The sequence below is a fragment of the Oncorhynchus masou genome, chromosome 11, assembly GCF_036934945.1.
Source record: "Oncorhynchus masou masou isolate Uvic2021 chromosome 11, UVic_Omas_1.1, whole genome shotgun sequence".
NCBI lineage: Eukaryota > Metazoa > Chordata > Actinopteri > Salmoniformes > Salmonidae > Oncorhynchus > Oncorhynchus masou.
In genome coordinates this window covers 28,312,539-28,326,595 of record NC_088222.1, presented here as the reverse complement: position 1 = coordinate 28,326,595, position 14,057 = coordinate 28,312,539, and the positions used below count along the sequence as shown (strand labels likewise).

Below are 14,057 nucleotides of genomic sequence, written 5' to 3'. Positions count from 1 at the left end.
ATTCCGGGAGACCAGAGGTAACAAAGCACTGGCCTGGCCGGTTGTGTGGTCTTATCATTGCCAGCAGGTAGAGAGGAGTGGTTACCCTCACTGCCTCAAAGGCAAGCACAATAGCTTTGAATCTGAAGCCAACAATAACTGCGCGCTTGTGTGGAGAGATGAGGAAAAGGTTGACATGGGCTGGCTTTAAGAAAAGCTCAGATATACAAGTATTTAGTCCACACAAACAAAGTTAAATCCACAGACAAGACCTCTCTGACACTGGCAGTCAACAGCTTTTTGTTGGCAGCTACTTGAAAGCAAGGGGAAAAGCATCATGTTGTTTTGACCTTAATGCTCGGCTGCTGTCTGTCTTTGCGGCTCATCTGAGGATAGGAAACATTTCATATTAGAATCAGAGGAGTCTCCGCTGCCCTCAGATGACAATGTGCCTGTACCTTTCAAATGAGAGAATCTCATTATCTGGAACCTGATACATTCACTTCACTGAGGCTCAGTGACAACGACAGCTCAGAAGTTTAAAAAAATATGTCACTGTTTAAAAAGGAAACAAACATCATTAGTGAGAAGATCTTGCCTATTTTTACTCTCCCATGATGATAGAATATGCTGTTAGAATAAGCTTTCAAATGATACTGTGCAACGGAAAAAGGAGGTGGGATAGGGGGTGGGGTGGAGGGGTACTGTAGAAATCCAGTGAAATCTAAAACCAGGGAGACTGCAGCATTAGAGTGGGGCTAAACCACTGCAGTGGGAAATCTACATACTTCTACTACAGCTTTGTAGTGGATGCACTGCGCTGCAGTGACCCAGCCTTGGCCCACGTACACCTCAAATAGTCTCACTGTCCAGTTCACATTTGTATTTCGTTCACTTGTTAATGTTCAAATGTGTTCTATTAAATTAACATCACATAGAGCTTTCAGTCTCTCTCTATATATCCACATAGGCCTATACACACTTATCTAAATCAGGAGCAAAAACAAGAATAGTTCCAGTTTCCTGTGTCGCAACTCCTCTGGAGACTGCGTGGTTGAGCACAGTAGTTGGCCGCAAAAGGTCTTGGATGACGGCCAGGCAACCTCAAGAGTAGCATTTCCCATCATCTCAATGTGTTTACAGTTCAGGGAACGCAAGGAATTACATAACTCAGGAAAATGGCTCTTCTCTCATGGTTTGGACACAAAAGACTGTCACACATAAATACACAAAGATGAATAGCTGTAAGGTAATCATACACAAGCTTTATGGTGTAGCCTACTGAATTGTGGTCAGGGTGTGAGATTTAATTTGATGCATTTCTAAGTATTTTTCCAGTGGCAACACACCAACATCTTGTAGTTCCAGGTGTTTTGTCAACACTACCACACAGACTCTAATATACTATTTGTGAAGTAGGCTTCAAACTATTATGCCATGGTACTGTCTGTTCCCTCTCACTGCAAATCCAGATAACACAATACCTACTGAGCACAGACTGGTTGAATCAACGCTGAAATGTGTCAAAGTATGGCGATGTGCAATCTAAGTGAAAAATGTATTAACGTCAACTTTTGTTTTGAGCGTGAAATTTCACCACAGGATTATCTCATCATGATAATCAATTTTCAACAGACAAACCTTGTTGAATTTGTACCTTCAAGACAATGTCAGATCTTCAATGGTATAGCCACCCTCAGAAAGAAACAAATCTGTGCAGCACCACCTACTGGAGAGTATTTCCATCTACAGCTATCCATTCAGGATTCCATCCAGGGTTTTAAACATGCCCAACCCTGCTTAACTTAGGTGTTTATCACTGACTACTGCCAATGGGCTATCTTCAGAATGATCATTGAGAGATCTCTTAATAACTAAATAGATTCACTGTTGCTATTGAAGTAATTACAAAGGGTAGGTTAACTAGGTTTAAGAGTAAAAATAAAATGTAACCATACCTTATGTCATATCATCAATGATACTATTTAGGCCCATATATAGCATTTGCAAAGTCATCCACAGCTATTGTCTTGTTTCAATTCAACCCAGAGTTCAACTAAAAATAGACAATACATATAGGCCTAGGGTTTCGGTTGATTTCAAATTTCATCTTCAAGATAATAATTAATATGTTGGATTCACATCTCCATCTAAACCACAGATCAATTGCTATAATCTGCACAGAAACTCAAACACCATTGATCACTTGCACTATGTACTTTAATGTAATCCAGCTCATTTGGGTTGTGCTATTAGATAAAGCACAGTGATAACACATTAAGTTGTATAATAAATACAAAATATCTGACATTGAATTCCCATTTGAACTTTGTTGTGCTTTAAAATGGTTGAAAGTGCAGTGATAACACATTTAAATAAAAAACAAAAATCTGGTTGAAAGCATTGTGATAACATTGGTCTTGGGGGGGTGAATAAAGGTTGAAATCTCACTGATCAACATCTCAACCAATTAAAAAAATGTAAATGTTGAAATGACGTGGTGTGCCCAGTCGGTAGCCGAGAGTCAATGGTCGTACAGCAAATGGGGAGAAATTTGGAGGCTTGCTCACAACAGATGAGACTGCAACTGACCTTGATGTTCTTCTATTTCAGCATTAGCAAGCTCCAACCTAAAAATCAACTATTATTGGCTGCTAGCACCATCAAAAGATATAGAATTGTATGCTCCTGGATTGTTGGTCTCATTTGCTGTTGTAAAGTTATTTGTCCAGCAGAGGGTAGTGTCTCTAGAGCCACATATATATAGGCCTTACTTCTCATTGACTCATCACTGGTGTGTGTGTGGCCAAATAGCTCTATTATCATGTAATGTGACGAAAGCGTCAGTTCCAATCCAAGTGCCAAAGCCGTTTAGTAAACTCCAGACGCTTACATTTGTTGGATGATATGAAAATAGAGCTCCTCGGCCATGCACACCAGTGGTGGGTTTGGCATCGAAATGAGAATGCATGAGCAGAAAAAAAAGCATGCTTACTATAAAATATGGTGGTGGATCTTTGATGTAATGGGCTATTTTTCCTCCACTGGTCCTGGGGCCCTTGTTAAGGTCAACAGCATCAATAACTTCACCCAGTACCTGAATATTTTAGCCAAAAACCTGGTTGCTTCTGCCAAGAGGCAAAAACTTGGCAACACGTGGATCCTCCAGCAAGACAATAACCCCAATCATTTTAATATTTTTTTAATCACAAAGAAATTGTTAATTGGCCACAAAAATCAACATTTTGCAATGGCCATTTCAGTCTCCGGACTTGAAAGCGATTGAAAACCTGTGGTTTGAAAAGGGCAGTCCATGAGCGCAATGTATATCAAGGATCTGGAAGTATTCTGTATGGTGGAATGGTCTAAGATACCTCCCAATGTGTTCTCTAACTCAAAACATTTGACAAAAATGCTCAGTGCCGTTAACCTCACAAGGTGAGGTATTGAAAGGTATTGAAAACAGGGGTATGAAAAATTTGACCCACCTTTGTTAAACAAAATCTCTTTCTCTGAGCGATTGTATTAGTATAAAATAATATACTTTCCCATTTTTTTAGCATACAATATAACAGTATTTTAATTATTTTATAGTAATTTTCGCTCAACTTTATCAAGGGTGTCAATAATTTCAGACCCCACTGTATATGCTACATGTAGGCATAGAAATTTGAACATTTGCATTCATACCAGCTGCTTCGGCATGTACGTGACAAATCAAGAAATTGATATACATATACAGCCTATTCCTTATTGTTGAAAAAGTGAATTGATACAATTACACATGCCCTTTGTCAATGCCAGTGAGAGCAAAAACACATACTAAAACTCCCATAATTGGTTTTGTCAACATGGGAAAAATCATCTTTGGGCATGAAATTGCCAGATAGCTTACCACAACAAATTCAGTTGTAACAGCTGACAGAAAACAATAACTGGGAAAAATCTAACTTAAAAAAGGGGCAATCTGCAGCAGTTACATACATTTGTAGACTTTAATTAATGTTCTTGAAGAATAAAACGTCAAGATGCCTCATGAGATTACTGCAACTGCCATACCCAATCAGAACACAAAATGTCTTACTCCTTTGTTTGTAATTAATGTTGTAAAAAGTAAAAAAACAAAAACAAACAAACTATAGCCTAAAAACATGATTAAAACTATAATTTTGATACCATCATTGATACATATTAGGTGTGTTCATGAGTTTGAAAGTGGTTAAATTTCTTCTGCCCTATCCCTCAGCTGTTTACCAGATCAGTGGGGGGTGACCGCTTTGTTGTTGTTGGAACTGCAGATTGCCACTTTAAAGACAAGAATCATGATAAGATGTATTCATGCTCAAAATACAAGAGTTAAACATGTAGCCATGTGCTCAGTAAATACATAAAACTAACTGTAGCTAGGACAGGTCTTACAGATGAAAAAGACAAATGTAGTGTAGAAAAGAAAGTGCTGAGATGTAGAAACAAATGCAGAGTTGGTCAATGAGTATAATATATCGAAAAGGTCTTACAATAGTATGATAATCACAGAAATAAGGAACATTTATGATGAATCTACTAAAATCGGCAATAAAAAAAGTATCCCAACCATCCCCGTGTTTTTTCTCTTTTTATCTACAAACAAAACAAATGTATCAAGGATTTAAGTGCAAGGCAGCATTATATTCTTCATAGTGCTAGACAAAAAAAAAGGTAACCGAGGCAATATCCCAAAATGTCAACCAGCATGACACAATTTCACAGACTTTGCCAGCAGACAGTTGAGTTACGATTACCTGGGTAAAATCAATCTATATCAGTTTTCAGCAGATGGATTGGTTGTGAATACAAATTTAACATCACTATTTAGAATTATTGCAGAGGTACTACAGAATACAAATCTAAAGAACAAAGCATTATTTTCAGATATCAGATTCTGTCAACCAAAAATAAAACATACAACGTAACCATTATTTTTTTTAAAGGTACAACTTAACTGATGTAAGAGTAAATAAATTCTAAACATAAAACAAATTGTAACATACAGTTTATAGCCTACCAACAAAATCAGTTTCACGAAAATGTAAGATATTATCGATGCGGTTCCCCCTACATTTGATATCTAAAAAAGGTTAACTGACCTATCCAAATCTGCATGTTGAAGCTGAATCTTATAAATGCATCACAATCTAATACCATCATAATAGTGTACTAGTACAAAGACTGCAGTAAACAGCTTTCTGTAAAGAAAGTCATTTTTTTTTAAAGACTAAAGGCTACCTACAACTTGACAGAGTGAACATACCATGTAGTTTAGCTACCAATATGTGTAATAAAATGTGATGTGTAGCCTAACGCTGGGCTGAGCAAATGCAAGGTATACTCGTGCCTGAACATTTTAATGAAAGATTGCATGGTTTGTATTTTGATGACTGTTTACAAGATAACGCAGCATGATAGCACAGGCTTCCTTATCCATTGCAACACAAATTCTAAGGCTTGTACATCACATTGAAATACAATAGCTTATTAATCAAAACAGCATATTTGCAATGTGTGATAACGGTAACAGACAATCATTCTATTTTCGGTGATGTAAACGTACTAGATGGTGTCTTTTTGGTGGCACATAGTATGAAAACGTGGGATACAGGCCTATATGCTAACTGTAGAGGTTTCATCCCATTTTTAGGGATTTGCTCCAGACATGTGTTTGCTACATTCAACAGGGAGCACCATTTCCACTGCTTTTCTTCCTTTACTGGTGAAGTCTGGCTGCTGCTCATAGTCCACTGGGCTTACAGGACTCCCAGACTCAGAGCAAAGATGAGGCATTCCATGGGTGATCCCCACTGGCCTAATCTTACTGTGTTGATTGTAAGGATGAGAGTCAACAGTCGATGTGTAAAAAAGGGCCTCACCCCCACCACTTGATGCCTTATCTGATCTCCCATAGTGAGCATGAGGTCGACCAGGGGCCTGAGGCCGACAGGATTCTGATTGCAAAGGAAGATGAGATGGCCTATGCAACGGTCCTGTATTCTGAGGGATAGAATTACAGGATACTCTATCAGTCAGTTTGCTAGCTGAGATCGGTTGAGGTTTACAGTTTGGGACTCGACTGACAGGCTGACTGAATGATACCACGTGTCCGTCTTGGGTTTGATAGAGACTGTGCGTCTGCTCTTTTCTTTTCCCATCTGCTCCAGGGTGGGTTACAGTCCCCTCAGTATCTGGTTGCCATGACTGCAACATGTTTCTATTGTCCCCATTTTCTGAAGTGGAAATGTGACCATTATTTTTGCGGTGAAGTGAGGACGCCATCTTTGACACTCTTTCAGTTCTAGGGCATGACACTAGCGCTGCCCCACTCCCTAAATACATGTCAGTCATCTCTAACTCCAAGCTCTCTGTGTCCAGGGATCTACTCCTCCGATTTAAGGCCAGAGGACTCGACAGAGGAGCCAGTGGACTTGACTGATGGACTCGTGTAAGGCTAAGGTGACGTGGCAGGCTGGCGATTCCCCAAGTATTACTGAGGAGACTCCGTTCATAGAGGTCAAACATTTGTAAGTCACATTCAGCAAACGCATCCTTTTGCAGGTAGCTTTCTTCAAACACTTCGTAAGGCGACGTGATGTCTTCCTCTTCCATTACCATATCCATCTGCTGATCATATTCCCCCTCATTATCGATGTCCACGACATCAAATGTGACAATGGCTGGGAGGGATTGCATGTTTTGGGAAAAGGGAGAGCCTGACTCAGAGCCTCCCATGCTTTCATTTGAATCACTATAAAACTGTGACTGTTTTGTAAAGTCCACTAGGGCTTGGGAGAAGCAAATTGCCTGGTCATCCTTCAAATCATTATTTGTTTCTTTAGAAATATCATGATTTCCTCTTAAGTGGGGGGACTGTGGCATGTTTTGCTCAGGGCACATTTCTTGTGATTGACATGTTTTTGAAGCAAGGGAGCTAAAAGCTGCATCTGACATTCTCTCACTATTCCCACCATTACAGGCTTTGAAATATCTCTGCTCTATGGCATGCGATCGGTTTTCTTTTTTATTCAAAGCCTCTGGGTTGACCTGGTCCTCTTTCATAGAGGCTTGAGTTTTTGTGTTGACCTTAGAAATGCTTTCCTGGAAGCTATTATCTTGGTGGATCCTCCCTTTGGTGAACAGAGCCTGCTCTTTGGAAAGTTTACACATGCTTTTCAACTCCGCGCAGAGAAGGTCCTGCTGGATCAAAGTCAGCCTGTCCTCTTCCATTAGATCTGTTTCAGGAGTGAACATAGCATTTACATCACTACACTGAGCTGGCATTTGTAAAAACTCAAGTGGATCAGGCAGCTTAGATTTTTCAAGAGGTGGACTGATAAGACTATCATCAGGCTCAAAAAGCTCATACAGAGCGTCACCACTGTAACTGTCCCTTGGTAGTCTATCCGTCCTGACATTGTCAACTTTGTCACGTCCGTCTTCATCTTGTCCTGGGGTGGTAGAGTCATAGTAACCCTCGTCGCTGTTAGGAACTGACTCTTGATGGTCGCTCTGAGGGGTCATGACATCAGCAGATGTAAGGGTGGTCTCTGTAACTTCAAGATCACCATTGCTGTTGTTGCTGATGTCCATGTTATAGGAGCTAGATGGCTCTTCAGGTGTCATCCTAGGACTTTCACTGTGTTCTAGAAAGTCTGGTTCCTGGCTGTCTGTATAGCAAATGTTCTCTACAGCGTCATTTTCCCAGAGGTCATGGAGATAGTCTCCAGCCACCTCATCAGGGGTGGCCATTTCTTCTCCTCCACCCTGATAGGTAACATAACAGGAACTCCTTTTGCCTGCATTTCGACTCCTTTCCCCCGAGACTGTGCTCTCTGCAATACTGTCGTCATCTTGATCAGCTATTATGTCACCACAGCCAGTGAGTGAGTCAAAACTCTTCAGAGACGCCACATCACCATAAAGCAAGCTTATTTGAGATGAGCCAGTAGGCAGCTGGACGTTCACTGTAGACTCTAGGTTGGTGTTCGGGAGAGAACCAGGTTCAGTGGTTTCATGGAGTGTCTCTTCATGTTTATTTGGGTTATCATTCTTTGCTACCACGTCCTTGCCTTTCATCAGTTCCGCTACAAGAGAATCCACACTCCTTTGTTTCACCATATTGTTCTCAGACACTATGACATCAACATTAATACATTCAGGCGCAATAGTCAAACAATCTTCGACATTTGCCAAAACAGGCACATTGGATTCAGACAAACTGTTCAGGCACTCTGTGTCATTTTGGTCAATCTTAGTCTGGGCAATAGGCACCTCTTTGTTGCAGACATGAGACATTGCAACCATTTCATTTTTTTCTAAATCACAATTTCTATTCTTTCTATGACGCCTGATGCTGTTAAAAAGTCCCCTCAAGCCCTTTTTCTGACGGGGGAGGGAAAAGGACTTCTGATCACCAGTAGAGTGACCAAATTCACTACAACAAGTGCTAGGAGTCTGGCTGTGGTACTCAAAATCTCCTGCTGGAACATATCCACTTCCCAGACTGTCCTCCCAACCTGCCTTGCTAAGTCCATCATGCGTTTTACTCTTGCTTACTCCCTTTTTAGAGGCACACTTGTTCTGATTTTTGTTCCTCCCTCCAAAGAAGTTGGGCAAAACACAAATGCTTTTACGTCCTCCAAAGAATCTTAAGGCAGTCCTCTTCAGTTTCCCTGATGGCTGAGGCTCAGGGGGCACAGCATCAAATGTGTCAGATGGAGGCTTTACCTCAGTCTGTGAATCCTGGCCACCCATGGCTGTCTGCTCGCAGCCAGCAGACAAATGTTTTGTATAACTTGCTGGCTCATTTCCTCCGCCGGGCTCCATGGCAACACAATCTACAGGAAGATGAAATGAACAGAGAGCATGACAGTCATCACCATCAGGTGCAAAGAAGACTGCTGCCATGCCATCCTACAAAACCATTTGCTTCCATGTTTTCTGAAATGTAGGACAAATTAAGGATTAGGCATAGAATGATTTGATTCTGTTTTATACACTGGTGGGCCTACATCAAGCATGTTGGAATGGTTTTCTTCGCATTAGAGGAAATAACACGTTTATAGTTAATGATCTGACAAACCTTCACAACAGCAATGTCATGCTATCTGCATAAAAAGTGTAAAGCAAGTTGTCCATTATCTAGGTGCAACATTATGCGCAAATAAATAAACAATAGGATGTGCCAAAACTGTTTTAACTTGGCATAGCTATCAAGTCACCACCTGTTTTGGAAACTAAATCATTAGATATGTAGGGATAATTGTTTATTATGCTATACTACGCGAGAAAACGGAGAAGCATGACGTTTGTTACCCAAGCAGTCGTCGGGTTAGGACAACAACAAAGCTTAGCTATGTGTAGCTAAGTTAATGCCTAACGTTAGCTTGTGTGTGGCCTGTAAATCTGAAGGACGTAAACTACCAGCAAATTATCATCTACCTAGCTAATATTCCGAAATTGAGGTGATTGTATTAATCTAGCTTGCTAGTAATCTCGCAAGCTACTTCCAAGAAATAACATTTTACTTTCTTGCGACAGTAACTACCATTGTTGGGAAATATACACACTGGCAGCAGAGGTGATAAGCTACGTTAGCTAACTAGTTAGCTAGCCTAGAATACAATAATTCCCTGCAAGCGTCAAACGGTGGCTAGCATAACGAGGGAAAATGTTCAAAACACCTTCCCAATAAAAGTCATGTTTAGGCGATGGGGAGATATATAAATTAACCAACCTTGTTGTCTGGCTGCTACACCCCAGGATAATATACACAATAAATCCGATTCACTTTGTTCAGTCGCGTTAACAGTCTGGAGCCTCTTGTTCATATGCGCATTGAATTCTGGTAGTCGTAGTGAGGATGGGATAAGTCTTTCTTTTTAGTTATCGTCTATTGTAAATACTAGAAGAAAAAAACACGAGAAATTAGAAACTTGTCAGTTGTAAGAAATCATATCTGAAACATCTTGTGAAAATAAAGTAAAAATAAACGACAAAATAATCACAAAACAGAAAAGTAGGGTCGGCGCTTGCACTCTTCTTGGCCTCCGGATCCTCAAACTAGGAAAATTTCGTCAACAAGACATTCATTAAATAATTTGATGGTCAATTTATCTTTCATTCATTCTAGTTACGTAGTACCTACCTCAAATATTCCAGTATGCCTACACATTGTACATGTGTTACTGGCAGACCCTGCCTATAGCTTCCGCTCTTATTTCCTATTTCACGTGTTTTTATATACATTGAATACTGCACTGTTGAGTAGTGTTTGCAAGTTAAGCGTTTCACTGTACACACTTGAAACGTTGTTAAGTCTACATGGCTATTATCATAGCTCAGTTGAAATTGTATTGTTTAGTAGACTACTGGAACGTCAGCTACACCATCAATGTAATGTCAATTATGTATATTATTATTTGCATGGTGCACTCCACCAATGAGATATGTATCTCATTGGTGGAATGCACCATGGACATAATAATATACTGGGCCTTCAGGAAGTATTCATACCCCTTGACTTATTCAGCCTGAATTAAAAATGAATCAAATAGTTTTGTTTCTCACCCATCTACACACAATACCCCATAATGACAAACTAAAAACATGTTTTTAGAAATGTTTGCAAATGTTTGAAAATGAAATAATTGACGTAAGTATTCACTTCCCTGAGTCAATACTTTGTAGAAGCATCTTTGGCAGCGATTACAGCGGTGAGCCTTTCTGGGTGTCTCTAAGAGCTTTCCACACCTGGATTGTGCAACATTTGCCCATTATTCTTTTCAAAATTATTCAAGCTCTGTCAAATGGGTTGTTGATCATTGCTAGACAACCATTTTAAGGTCTTACCATAGATTTTCAAGTAGATTTATGTCAAAATTGTAACTTGGCCAATCAGTAACATTCACTGTCTTCTTAGTAAGCAACTCCAGTGTATATTTGGCCTTGTGTTTTAGGTTATAGTCCTGCTGAAAGGTGAATTAATCTCCCAGTGTCTGGTGGAAAGCAGACTGAACCAGGTTTTCCTCCAGAATTTTTCCTGTGCATAGTTCCATTCCATTTTTTTAATCCTGAAAAACTCCCCCGTCCTTAACAATAACAAGGATACCCATAACATGATGCAGCCATCACTATGCTTGAAAGTATGGAGAGTGGTACTCGGTAATGTGTTGTATTGGATTTGCCTGAACATAACACTTTGTATTCAGAACAGTCAGTCAATTAGGTTAGTATTGTGGAGTAACTACAATGTTGTTGATCCATTCTCATAGTGAAATCCCTGAGAGGTTTCCTTCCTCTCCGGCAACTGAGTTAGGAAGGACCACCTGTATCTTTGTAATGACTGGGTGTATTGATACACCATCCAAAGTGTAATTAATAACTTCACCATGCTCAAAGGGATATTCAATGACTGTTTTATGATTTTTATTGATCTACCAATAGGTGCCCTTCTTTGCAAGGCAGTGGTAAATCTCCCTGGTCTTTGTGGTTGAATCTGTGTTTGAAATTCAATGCTCGACTGAGGGATCTTACAGATAATTGTGTGAGGGCTACGGAGATGAGGGAGTCATTCAAAAATTATGTTAAACACTATTATTGCACACAGAGTAAGTCTATGCAACTTATTATGTGACTTGTTAAGCACATTTCCACTACTTCTTGCCATACAAAGGGTTGAATACTTGACTCAAGACATGTCAGCTTTAAATGTTTATTAATTTTAAACATTTCAAAAACAGAATTCCACTTTGACATTATGGGGTATTTTTTGTGTGTAGATCAGTGACCAAAAAAACTCTAAATTTAATTGATTTTAAATTCAGGCTGCAACACAAAAAAAGTGTAAAAATAAAATAAAATGTTACGTTGCAAAATTTGTCATTTTAATGGCTAAACTGGGAAACCAAAATTTCCGACTTCATGCCGCGTTAACCTAATAGTCGAAAACTCCTAACTGACCTAAAACAGGGAATTTTAACTAGGATTAAATGTCAGGAATTGTGATAAACTCATTTTAAATGCACATTGCTAAGGTGTTTGTAACTTCTGACTTCAACTGTCTCTAAATCAATAACGTTTTCACTGATTATGACAGAATCATTAAACAAGGTATGATTTACTCTATAAATGCCTAGTATACTTTTACAACCTTTGCTTTGAGTAGAAATGCCAGTTTTGATTTGATATAAATACATAAAATCTCAAATATTGCATTTAAAGAAGAAATCTAATTCAGTGATTATCTCAGAAAAGTGAAAATATGCATTTATTTGCAATACTTAAAAGAAATGTTAATTTCAAGTGCAATTTGTTCTATATGAAGTTAGACAATGTTTTCATAAAGTTGTAAAATGTTAATCTTAAACTGTATGCCAAATCCATGTTCGCATTTTTAGTGCAACAGTTCCACATTTTAAAGTAGTTACAAGGCACAACCCTCAGTTATTTATACTTCTCTAATTTAACAGCAAAGAGGTCCCTTCCAATCATTTTCTATTTTGGCTTTGTTGAAGTCCTTCTTTGTCATCCCCAGACAAGCTGAATGGTACCATCTCTGGCACACAGAGCATTCTATCTGCAGTATTAAAAACATAAAACAGGGTTGTTTATTTACATGTAAATTACAGTTCTGGAATACCCAAATTCTGTTAGATGCTTTTGCAATTAGGAACATTTTCAAATTGAATTGGATTTTTGTTCAATTGCTAAATTGACTTTAAATGACATGCATTTCACTGTAGAGCCTCTAGCCCTAATCACAAAACCTTATCCAACTTTTCAGTTCCCACACATGCGATGACATCACCTGGTTTCAATGATGTTTCTAGAGACAATATCTCTCTCATCATCACTCAATACCTAGGTTTACCTCCACTGTATTCTCATCCTACCATACCATTGTCTGTACATTATACCTTGAAGCTATTTTATCACCCCCAGAAACCTCCTTTAACTCTCTGTTCCAGACGTTCTAGATGACCAATAGCTTTTAGCCGTACCCGTATCCTACTCCGGTGATGTAGAGGTGAATCGAGGCCCTGCACTGCCTAGCCCCACTCCTATTCCCCAGGCACTCTTTTGTTGAGTTCTGTAACCGTAATAGCATTATTTTCATGCATGCTAACATTAGAAGCCTCCTCCCCAAGTTTGTTTTATTCACTGCTTTAGCACAATCTGCCAACCCAGATGTTCTAGCCGTGCCTGAATCCTGGCTTAGAAAGACCACCATAAATTCTGAAATTTTCATCCCAAACTACAACTTTTTCAGACAAGATAGAACGGCCAAAGGGGGCAGTGTTGCAATCTACTGCAAAGATAGCCTGCAGAGTTCTGTCCTACTATCCAGGTCTGTACCCAAACAATTTGAATGTCTACTTTTAAAAATCCACCGCTCTAAAAACAAGTCTCACCGTTGCCGCCTGCTATAGATCACACTATCTCCAGCTGTGCTCTGGACACCAGATGTGAATTGATTGCCCCCCATCTATCTTCAGCGCTCGTGCTGCTAGGCGACCTAAACTGGAACATGCTTAACACCCCAGCCATCCTACAATCTAAACTTGATGCCCTCAATCTCACACAAATTATCAATGAACCTACCAGGTACCACCGCAAAGCCGTAAACACGGGCATCCTCATAGATATCATCCTACCAACTTTCCCTCTAAATACACCTCTGCTGTTTTCAACCAAGGTCTCAGCGATCACTGCCTCATTGCCTGCATCCGTAATGGGTCAGCGGTCAAACGACCTCCACTCATCCCTGTCAAACGTTCCCTGAAACACTTCAGCGAGCAGGCCTTTCTAATCGACCTGGCCGGGGTATCCTGGAAGGATATTGATCTCATTCCGTCAGTAGAGGATGCCTGGTTATTTAAAAAAATGCCTTTCTCTGGTGAGATGGTTCTTAAATAAGCATGCCCCCTTCAAGAAATTTAGAACCAGGAACAGATATAGCCCTTGGTTCTCTCCAGACCTGACTGCCCTTAACCAACACAAAAACATCCTATAGCGTTCTGCATTAGCATCGAACAGCCCCCGTGAAA

General features: G+C 39.7%; 1 protein-coding gene across 2 annotated transcripts; it reads right to left on the bottom strand.

The window, feature by feature from the left end:
- Positions 1-2,181: 2,181 nt before the first annotated feature.
- Positions 2,182-9,916, bottom strand: LOC135548426 (APC membrane recruitment protein 1-like). 2 transcript variants are annotated; one of them, XM_064978019.1, is made up of 2 exons: positions 9,746-9,916; positions 2,182-8,846 (listed from the first exon to the last, which is right to left on the bottom strand). In XM_064978019.1, exons 1-2 carry the CDS (start codon positions 9,837-9,839, stop codon positions 5,653-5,655), a joined length of 3,288 nt encoding a protein of 1,095 aa, XP_064834091.1. In that variant the 5' UTR covers positions 9,840-9,916; the 3' UTR covers positions 2,182-5,652. The 2 variants fall into 2 exon arrangements, with proteins under 2 accessions (XP_064834091.1, XP_064834092.1); XM_064978020.1 differs by having other exon boundaries at positions 2,182-8,949; positions 9,746-9,834.
- Between the last annotated feature and the right edge of the window lie 4,141 nt (positions 9,917-14,057).